General features: G+C 39.3%; 1 protein-coding gene across 4 annotated transcripts in view; it reads left to right on the top strand.

The window, feature by feature from the left end:
• The window catches only part of clip1b (CAP-GLY domain containing linker protein 1b), a 60645-nt gene that overhangs the window by 19053 nt on the left and 29966 nt on the right, over window positions 1-11626 (top strand). For all 4 annotated transcript variants that reach the window (XM_047372442.1, XM_047372441.1, XM_047372443.1 and 1 more), the window contains 3 exons: window positions 967-1024; window positions 1138-1235; window positions 5493-5567. In XM_047372442.1, the coding sequence (XP_047228398.1) occupies window positions 967-1024; window positions 1138-1235; window positions 5493-5567 (231 nt within the window). The remainder of the gene's footprint in view (window positions 1-966; window positions 1025-1137; window positions 1236-5492; window positions 5568-11626) is intronic.

The raw sequence follows: 11626 nt of genomic DNA, 5'->3' as shown, positions 1-11626 counted from the left end.
GCGCTGCAATATTTTGTTGATCATTAGTTGCTAAAATCTTTAATAATATTGAAACCTCTTAGTTTCACTGATCCCCAAATCTGGATTTCAGTGTGAACATCGGAGCACAGTTCACAGGTGTCTGTTGGCCAAAAAAAAAAAAAAAGGTTGGATATATGATTTTAGTTGCATGTTCTTTCTCAGATTCCTCAGTAATCCTTTTCTCTTACTGGACTCCCCATGGATTCCCACGACAGCTGCTGCTGAACAGTTTCCATACCGAGCAATTATGAGGCATGCTCCTTACTGATCAGTGGAAGAAAACACAAACGGTTTGTGAAATGAAAGGTCTCTGATCAGACTTTCAGATAACAGAGGTTCCCTTAAGGTCCTCACTGAAATGAATGCTCTGAGACCCTACACTCCCTCTGCCCTTTGGGGGCAGAACTTCTTAATGCTCCCTAAGATGTGTGGCCCTCCTTTGTCTTTTTTAGATGTAGTCATCTGCACACTTTGATTTTATAAGCTTTACATAATGGGGGCATGCAAACTGATTTCATGGCTCAGACACTTCGACAAACTAATAGAGACATTTTTCTTAGCAAATTCTCATTCTCTGGACTTTATGATCCATTTAGAAGAGGAAAAAACTGAACCTAGATATATTTATAATAATGTGGTGAAGATGTCAAAACATATTGAACATATGGTTAAAGTAAATAAGAACAACCTTTGTTTGCTTGTCATCTTACTAATGAACAGCCATTTGTTTTGGGTCAAAACTGAATCTTTGCCCAGACGTACATTTATTACCATAAGGTGTTTTGCTTGTGGGCATTGTGAAAATCGCCTCATTAACAGAGGGATTTTATCCACAACCTTGCATGTTTTCTGGAGCCCGTCATTATTCACCAGTTAGCTCAAGGTACAGGAATGCTGCTGTGTAAGTGATTAGCATGTAATCATGCTGATGGTTCTGCATTTCAGAGACAAAAGCTGGAGATTGCTGAGGAGGAGAGCAGGACCATGGCAAAGACCATGAAAGGTAAAGATACCACTTGTATGTCTGCCGGTTATGTGGTTAATAGTTAATTTTCTCCTGTGTAATTTAATTGACGACTGATTTAGTTATTTTTTTGTCCCGCTGTTTTCTGGCAGAGATGGAGAAAAGTGTAGAGCAGTCAAAGAAGGACTTCCAAACCCTGAACGAGGAAAATCGGAGCAGAGAAATGAATGTCACGTCCCAGCTGACAAAGGTAGGAGCATACATGGACTTGGTAAAAATGACCTCAATTACTTTACCACAACTGCTAGATTTAACACAGTCAAAATGTAAGTGATTTACTTAAGCATTTAAGTTGTATGCCGTCGTGAATAAATTGTTATGCCACTGTTTTTTGCGTCTTTAGGAAAATAAATCCTCTATTGTTCTGGAATTTGTTTACCAGAAACAAGGTACATCATGTATATTGTATCAAACATGCTCTATAATTAATGGCACCCCTGTTGTAGATGTGTACAAAAGCCCTACAGTAAATTCCTATGGAGACTAAGGATTCTTTTTAGCAGAGGTACCTCCTTTACCATCCTACTTTACAATGGATGGTAGCAAGACCCATCGTGCTGCTTGTCCCGCTTCATTAGTCACAGTTCCAGTTGTATTTAACTTTTTAATTATTGAAACAGGACGTCACAGATTACTAAAGGTTCCTAGACACTCTGGTCGACTTACAGGGTTGAGTATAAATCTGAGAAATGCTTCAGTTACATTTGTTTTATAGGAATTGTTAATTTGCAAATTGTTACTAAATAAATGCACTAACATTGAAATAGTTAATCATGAGATTATATTACTTCAATAAAACATACATTTATGTTAAGGCCTTCAACTCATCTTTACAGTGGGTGCTAACAAATGTGGATGGCACTGTAGCCAAAAGCCACATTTGGTCTACTGTCCCTTTGCGGATCCAAGAACACAAGCAGTCAATAGCTAAAAACTCTGAACAAACCCAAACTCTGTGATGTAAACTTTACAAAACAGGTCCCAAAAACAGCTGTTTGTATCTTAGCGATACAAAAACATCGAAAAAGGGACGGAAACATCCATTTTAAACAAGCATCTCTCCTGACCTTACTGTGAAAATCACCACCATCAATACTCAGTTTGGGGACTGAGAAGCTGGCCTTAGCTTTGACCATTTCCTCAGAGCAATCTGAAAACCTCTGAAACAGCTGCAGTCTTTCAGACTCGGTGATAAAGATAAAAGCAGTTCACTCAGAGATGTTCTAGGATCAGCTATTAGTTTTGTTCATACAGTTCTAGTTCACAGCACAGCTCCACTTGAGTCACTTTATCTTTATTTAAATATGAATTAATTATTGTAATACAGAGGATATGTATTTTTTAAGGGTTTAATGTAACCACTTTGTGGTTTTATTGAGGCACCAAAAAGTAGAACTCTTCACTTTAACGTTCTATCTTCTTTCCCCTGGAGTTGAGCATGTTACAAGAAACAAACCTGATTATAATAGGACAGCTCTGAATTTTGTTACTATTGATGCAGTTTGTAGAGTTGATGAATCAGATTCTAGTTTCTCTTGACTCTTTTTGGCTTCTGGCTGATTTAATGTTTTTTGTGGCATGGAATTGGCTAGGAATTGGGAAACCTTTTTATAAAATGGCAGAACTAAATAAACATACATATTTTGGATGTTAAAGTAGCCTTTTAGAATGTTCTGCATATTAGATTTGGTTCATACGAATTTCTATGTAGGTCCATTCAGCACCATGGAAACTCTGCCATGTTAAGGCTAACTGTGACCTCAGGCTGTCATTAAAACATTACTAACACACACATGCACACATTGCTCTCATTCCTATTTCTGTTCTCAAAGGCCGTCCTTTTCTGGATTAAAGAAGGGCACTGATGGAAAAATGTTGTAGAATCAGCTATCAGTCAGTTCAGTTTGCTTCTATTTATACAGCACCGGGTTAACCCAAATCCACTGACACTTCACAATATAGCAACATGTGAGGGGGAGAACATTGTAAACCTAATCATCTAAACACTGGACATCCATAAACATCTTTTTATGGCTATTTCGACTATTTCAGGTGAACCCGTCATTTTGTTTGGAAATTAGACTTTTAATCCAATATATGTTGTTCAGATTTTCCCCATGTAAAGACATGGAAAGTCAGTCTTTTGTAGCCCCAATAATCAGCTCCAACACATCAGTAGACATCTAAATATGAGCAGCTTCTTATCTTTTAATTTACCGCCATTACCGCTATTTACTGGTTGTGTTAAGGTTTGGGGTTTCATAAGGTATTTTTGGAGCAGTGAAACATTTATTGCTTTGAATTAGCATTTATTGTTTAAGGTGAGTCCAAAGGTCACCTTATAGGTATATTTTGGATGTAGAGGATTGCTCCCAGAGCAGTATGTTCAAATCCTTTGTGAAAGCATCCTCTTTTTGCCCTTTTCCCTGTGATATTTGGGACAAAAGGTCACCTGCAAAAAATTACCACAAACTCACCTGAATGGTTTGAATGTTTTAACATCACGCTGAAGGAGGACCCAAATGCAGAATGTGGTCGTGGCAAAATAAAGCTTACAAAACTCAGGAACAGGGCCTGAAACACAGGCAGAGAACCAGGCAGAGCAACAGAAACTTAATGGGCAAAAACCTCAGACCATAAGACAGGACAACAGACACGAGGAAGGTAAGCTAACAGGAGAAACCAGCAAAGAACAATTCATATACTAGAGATAGTGAAGAGAAAGGCAGAGCAAGCAGGTGAGGGTAATCAGGAGAAGATGAACAGCTGAGAGAGCTGAGGAAGAAGAGAAAATGAGCAGGAGCTGACAGAGAGAAACACAGGGAGGAAATTCAGCAGGATAATATTAATACAAAAATGTACATAAACACTAAAATTAACCAGGGGGTAAAACATAAAAGAATGAACCTTCAAAGGCACCTAACAATAATGGACAGAGGTAACTAAACTAAAGAATACAAGATCTAACAACCTAACAATGAGGAAATGGTCAAAAATGCACAGACTATTTATAGTCTAATTTTATTGCCTCTTTCTGCAGATGTCAGACATTTTTACTGCTGGTGCAGAAGAGTCTATAAACAAAAACAGTTCAAACTGAAAGTGCAGGTGCTTCTGTTACCATGCAGCTGTGAGGTTTCTGCTTTTATGGTTTCTGCATAGAAAGCGCATTTAGCTGTAATATGGAGTGACGTGTTCTTGTTCCCTTAAACCAGAGCTTTTATAGTCTGACTCTCGCTTCGTGAAACTCATTCCAAATGGATGTTAAAGTGAAGTAACCTCTGCTCTGTGCCTTGATCAAAAGAAGGGTTAGGGTTAGGGTTTAATTTTAGGAGCTTTTGCTGCCTTTAATGAGTTGAGCGTGTACATTTTGTTTTCGGCACAAATGTGCCAACCTGTATGTTTGATGTACAAATCAGCACTTTATAAATGGGTTCACAATGAGTTTTTTTCAGTGTTTATTAAAAATACAGGTATTTATATATACTATGGTGGATGGTGAGTCAAATGCTGAGTGGCTTTATTCTGTACTATTTTGAAAATGCTTATTCAAAGTTATCAGCCAGAGTTATCAGCCGTTGTCCTGCAACTTTAAGAAGTCTCTCTGCTTCCGCACACCTGAATAAAAATAATGTGGTCATTAACAGGACTCTGTTGAACCGGACTGCATGATGAGGAGGTAATTAGGGCCCTGTTTACACAATGTTTTCTGGTGAAAACAAAAAAGCACTGTTGCATTTCTACTGTCCGTGTACACGGAAACAGCGCATGTTTTCTCTTAAAATGGCACAATTTGAGAACGGCTTTCATAATGTAATGGTTTGTTAATGTCCTGGTCTCCGTTGCCGTGTAGATGGAAAATATTAGGGATGCACATTATATCAGCATTAACATTGGTATCAGCCGTCATTTTTTACCATATTGGTCTGATAAGTAAAACTGGGTCGATATTAATAACCAATGTTGGACAATGAAACTGAAACACCTGTCATTTTAGTGTGGGACGTTTCATGGCTAAATTGGACCAGCCTGGTAGCCAGTCTTCATTGATTGCACATTGCACCAGTAAGAGCAGAGTGTGAAGGTTCAATTAGCAGGGTAAGAGCACAGTTTTGCTCAAAATATTGAAATGCACACAACATTATGGGTGACATATCAGAGTTCAAAAGAGGACAAATTGTTGATGCACGTCTTGCTGGCGCATCTGTGACAGAACAAAAATTATTCTTTGATTCACAAGTCATGGAAACAAATGCAAGCTACATGATATCCTTTTCCTTTACAGTTATGCACTACTTTATTATAAGTCCCAATAAAACACATTGAAGCTGTTGGTTGTAACATGACACAGTATGAGAAAGTTCTAGTGGTTTGAATTCTTTTGCATGTGGTGTGTATATCATGCTGTATTATGGGACACTAAATGTTTCCTCATTATGCGTTCTAGGCTACTGAGAAGTTGGAGAGAACGACTCTGTCGCTGGAGCAGCTGACTAATGAGAAGAAGACCCTTGAGATGCAGGTAAGGAGGGTTTCATAGGAAACGCTGCAAATAGGGTGGGATTTATCTACAACAGAAACTGACTGGTTCTCATTTTACTCTTTTATATGTTTTTTTAATTGGCTTCATTCCCCAGAAATATCTTCTTGTGTTTAGATTTCCATTTACGCCTATTAAATATGTACTTAATGATGGGGCGTCACTCTAATTGATATAAGACACAGTCCCAGCTGTTCTTGATGAAATTAGATAAAACAAACTTCTTACTGTCAGTAGATTAATGATAGTGGACACTGGTAAAGCAGCTCTAGGTAGTGGACTATGGTTTGTCAAGAACAACACAAATCAGGTCAGATCAGATCACTTGAAGTGTGATGATCAATGGCATAGTCAAGGGAAGTAATACACTTTCTTTTAAACCCGGAAACCCACAAACATGTAGTTCTGTGTGGCTTTAAAATACCTTGGCAGCCAGACATTTTACATTTCTAACTCACTTTAAATCCTCTTAATCTTTTCCTGCTGTGATTTTTTTTATTGTAACAGCACAACATTTTCAAGTGAGACCTTAATGCATCTCTGCATGTGTTTTACGTAGTGTGTCCACAGCGCTGTGAAAGGGTTTGCACATGTACGTACATGAGCTCAGCATCTGCAGCCTGCAGGGTTTTTGTTGCGTGTTCACGCTGACTGGATTGCTACACAGATTGCTCTTGTAAGGGGGAAAGGGAACATCAGGCACAGCCATCGCATTTAATTATCCATGATTGAAACCCTGCAGCCTCCTCCGACTCCCTCTGCCATCTCTAACTTGATATTTTTATCCTCTTCTGTTTAAACTGTGTTGCTTCTACCACAGCTCATTTGGTCTGTAGCTCTCTGGTGCCCTCTTGCTTTCTTGCTGCACGTTCATCTCCACTCTGTGGTATAGTTGAAACCTTAATAGCTGACTCCACGTGTTTAGCTGCAGAACAATTTGAAACAGAGTTTTTATGGAGCAAAATCAATGTAAATTACCCTCTGGTGAGCAATAGGCTCGGGCAGCCCCACAGAGTGTTTGTATGTCCCGGTTCTTTCTTACAGGATAGACTGTGTTGTTTTGAACCTTGTTACAATCTCAGTTGTAATAGTGTAAGCCTGAACATTCACACCTTTGTTTAAATAATTCTGTATAACATTATAGATCCCAGGGTGAGTTGATCGTACAATTTTCCTATTTCTTGGGTTTACATTTTACTTCAAGCCAAAGTGAAAGTAGACGACAAAGGCAGTGAATTTCCACCTGACTGACCTAATATATTACTGGTGTACAGAGCACGAATGCATCACACTCTCAATATTTTAGCCTAATAGCCAAATATTACATTTCGGAGTAGTCCTTCGGGATGTTAATATTGCACACACTGATATTGTATTGATGCTTTACTTCATCAGGACCTAAACAACTGGACAAACTATTGAAAGAGGTTCATAGTGGTGAGATGGCTTTAAGGTCAGGTGTACCTAGGTTAAACCAGTATTCCACACACACCACGGAATAATATGAATCGCCAATCTTAAGATTCTAGATAATTCTTGCAATTTTGTAAATATTTGGATCCAATTTGTGACGCCCTAAGATTCAGTTACGACAGTAGTATGATAGATAAAGATAAATTGCCAGATTCATCTTGATTCCCACAAACATCGTCAAGAATTTACAAGAAACTGTTAAGAATACTGCAGGAACGTTAGGAATCCGCTAACAACAGGCCAAGTGCATCTAAGAATCAGGTAAGATTAAATTTGAATTTGTTACTATTCTTGACAATTCTTGAGACTTAAATCGAGATATAGTAAAAAGGTCCTCACCCCTGCTTGAGCGTCAGTTCCAAAATGGATGTTCAACGTAGAGCAGCTGTAGTACTGGTTCTGGAACTGGAGTATCAACACCACTGCTGATGGTTAGAAGAAGACTGTTTGGAAGAGGATGGAGAAAAGCCCCCAGCTCAAGAGCTGCAAGAACTGACTAAGAATAAAATATTAATCGGTTATGATTTCAGGAACTGATTACAATTTAACTAATAGTCCTGACATTTAGCAATACTTGGTGATTTGTGTTATTCGTAGTCTGTGCGGAACAGTGTTATTAAACAGCAGGACAATGATTCAAAATGCAAAGTCCTCCTTTGAATGGCTCAAGAAAATAAAAAGGGGTAGATCATTTTCCAAAGCACAATAAATATTTGTGTAATACAAACAGGACTGATATCAGAAACAGCTGACTAAGGGTAGCATCAGTGCAGTGAAAAATTAACAAAGTGCAATTCTTTTTGTTTACATCCATGGAGCAGGCGGGAAAGCAGAGCATGAGATGAAAAAGAGTCTCAATTGTGTTACAAGGGAGAGCAGAAACTGAGTGTATGGAGGTAAACTGAAGCACATGTTGTCAAGCAATTATTCAGTAGGGATGCTTCTACATCTGCCTCTTCTCTCTGCTCAACCCTGATAAAGCTGTGACGTAATCCTGCACGTCACGGTGAGCTGCACTGTGTGTGTGTGTGTGTGTGTGTGTGTGTGTGTGTGTTCTTGTACTTGTTGCTGATTGATAACCATTTTTCGTATTTGTATCGCAAAGTGAGGACATTTTCCTGGTCCTCACTTCTTCAAATTCCGTTCTTGGGACAGGGGTTAGATTTAGGACTAGGGTATGAATTGAGTTATTGTTAGGGTTAGGGTTAGGTATTAACTGGTTAGGGTTAGGGTTAGTGTTAGGGTCAGGGTTAGGCACTAAAAATCAAGGAAAATGAATGGAAGTCAATGGAAGTAACCGAAAAGTCCTCATAAAGATAGTAAAACACGGATGTGTGTGTGTGTGTGTGTGTGTTGTAATCCTGGAAAGAACATTGCTTTAGTTAATGACAGCTGACTTGAGATTGACCTGTCATGTTGGACATAAAAGGTGAGAAAATGTTTGTCAATAACTTCTTGCTTTTTTTTTAAAGATTTCCTAGTGGACTTTATTTTTGTTATTTTTTCAGAAGTAGGTGGATAGGAAATGGGTAGAGAGAGAGGGAAGACATGCAGCAGAGGTCTCTGGGGTCGGGACTCATACCTGGGACAGCTGCGTTCCAGACTGAAGCGTCTGTATACGGGTTACGAGCTCTAAAGCTACGCCAGGCGCTGCACCCTGCAGAAATTCTAATCGCAGGTTGCTTTTTTTTTTTACCATTCTCCTAAATGTTCATCACCAACGACTTCATTAATAAACCCCAAAGACCTCTCATGCTTTTCACAGCTTACTTTAAACTTTGAAGCACAGTTGACCAATTATCAGTAGGGTTAATGTGTCGGCTTTGAGAAGACATTTGCAGAAACTTAATGTTAGCCTGTTTCAGCCATTCCAAAACCATTTGTGATGTGTTTGGGATCCCCACTTTGTAGGAGAACTCTGTTATGTCCAATTTTCAACCATTTAGCTGTAGATTTGAAGTGAAGTTGAACAATGTGAAGGTAATCTTCCTCCTTCATTATTTGACCCATTTAGTCCAGTGCACCAGTACCACTGACACCAAACCAGACCCATGATGAGTTTATGTAAAAGGTCTGCTACTGGGGATGTTCTAGTTGGCAATACCAACCATCCCAAAAGTCCTCCACTGTCCTCCATATTAAATTGCATCAGTAGCTTTAAATATATGCCAAGGAGAAAACAAGCAATTTCTAGGTTAAATGAAAGGGGCCACATTAAAAAAGAAAAAAACAAAGATCAATAAGTAAAATAAACACTACATATTTGTTAACATATCACATTTATAATGGAAGACAAAAAGATTGAAAGAAAAAATGTAGAAAGTCAATGATTTTTACATTTTTTAAATTAATTATACCTACAGATTTATAAACAGAGCCGTAGACATGAATGGGAAACAAAGCTTTCTGAGAAGTGTGTGTTTACATATGATAGGATCAACTAAATGAGCTGCCAAGAGGTGGGGATGAGAAGTGGGAGGAGTTTATGCAGGCTTACATAATTGTGCTGCTTCTTTAACCCAACTGTGTGAGGAAGAGAGGCTGCACAGGCAACACGCTCTCCGTTTCCCTCCTGCAGCTGTGCACGATGGGAGAGCTGATGTTTTATTGATGCTCAGCTTGTGTTTGCCTGTTCGTGATACAGCCAGAGCAAGAGCGGAGGCATTGTGACAAAACAGCTGCTGCTTAGCAGGTGGACTCTGCTGAAAGTTCAGCAGGGCTTTACAGCGTAGGTATGGACATAGCTGCTTTAAATCAGGGCTACTCCAGCAACATCTACTCTACTCATTACCAGGTAGGACTAGTCGTTCTTAGAACAGCGAATTGTAAGGACTCCCTACTCCTGATGCCCAAACACATGTTTTGTTTCCCGCCATGCTGACTCAGGATGTACTTGTGGTAAAGGTGTACTGCATGATTGCTAATGCATAATTGTCCTTAAGTTTGCATGAAATCCTTTATGTTCAGGAGCTTGATATGTTCAGCAGATGTCAGGTTGAATATGCTGATAAACACAGAAGCAATACAGTCTGAAACTGGGAGGCATCCCCAGACTCCAGCACAGTTGATGTCACACCTAATGAGGTGATGAAGTGGAAACAGCAACATACAGTAGGTATCTGGCATGCTGGCTTTTGTGTTTTCGATGGTTGTTTTAACAATTAGCATTGATTTCAAAGTCATGCTTTTAATTAATTATCGACCAATGTTGTTGTAGGGCTGTGGATGATGCAGTGCTGCATGTGTCTGACAGGCACTCTGATGTGTCAGGAGTGATTTCTAATGTGTTTGGAGTCTCATGCTTCCTGCTCAGTTGAAAAGCAAAAGGAGATATTATTGGTGCTTTTATTTTTAGTTCCACATTAGTTCAACTCGCTTTGTTTTCTGCTGGATCATAAGAAATGTGATTTCCTGTCATGTATTCAGTATTAACTGTTGTCATTATAAATAAAACTGTGACATGAGAAGCCTTTAAGTGAGGACATGTTTGGGTAAGCAAACACATTATGCAAGAACGAAGTGAAGCATAAATACTTTGTAAAATGAGAATAAAACTCTGTTTCATCCGCTCTGTCGATACTTTGTAAAACCACCTGTCAGTGCAATTACAGCTGCAAGTCCTTTGAAATAAGGCTTACCAGCTCTACACAGTTAGATTTGTTTGCACATTCTTCTTTGTAAAATGTCCAAAGCTCAGTCAGATTGGATGGAGAGCATCTATGAACATAAGTTTTCATATTTTACCACAGACCAGGTCGGAACTGTCCCTCGACCATTCGAACACATGAATATGCTTTGATCTAAACCGGCTCGTTGTTTAGGGTTGTTGTCCTGCGTGAAGGTGAAGCTCCGCCCCTGTCTAACATTTTTTGGAGCCTCTTCCAGGTTTTCCTCCAGGATAACTCTGTATTTAGCTCCATCCATCTTCCCACCAACTTCAGTTTCTGTGCCTCTGCTTCCCCCCACAGCATGACGCTGCCATCCCCATGTTTCACAGTAAAGATGGTGTGTCCAGAGTGATCTGCAGTGTTGTATTTCTCATAACATGCCATTTTACGTGTAGACCAAAATTTGATGTTTGGTCTTATCTGCCAACAGCACCTCCTTCCACATTTGCTGTGTCCCCTACATTGCTAGACTTTTCATGACTTTCTTTCTTGCCATTCTTCCAGGAGGAGTGGCAGGAAGAGACCCTGACTTTCAACACATTCTACCTCCTGAGCTGTGAATTTCTGCAGCTCCTCCAAAGTTACTATGGGCCTCTTGACTGCTTCTTTGATTAATGCTCCCCTTCCCTGGCCTGTCGGTTTAGGTGGATAGCCATGTTCTAGTCAGATGTAGTATTGCCGTATGCTGAATATTTTTGGATGATGAATTGAACTGTTTTATGCTGTAAAACCTAACCCAGCTTTAAACATATTCATAAATTTCCCCCTGACCTGTCTGCTGTGTTCTTCATGATGCTGTTTGTTCTCTAAAAAACCTCTGAGGGATTCACAAAGCAGCTGGATTTACATTGAGATTACATTACACAATGGGGGAATCTAATGCTAATATGGTGATTATGA

This window comes from Girardinichthys multiradiatus, chromosome 8, assembly GCF_021462225.1.
Source record: "Girardinichthys multiradiatus isolate DD_20200921_A chromosome 8, DD_fGirMul_XY1, whole genome shotgun sequence".
NCBI lineage: Eukaryota > Metazoa > Chordata > Actinopteri > Cyprinodontiformes > Goodeidae > Girardinichthys > Girardinichthys multiradiatus.
This window is presented reverse-complemented; position numbering and strand designations above follow the sequence as displayed.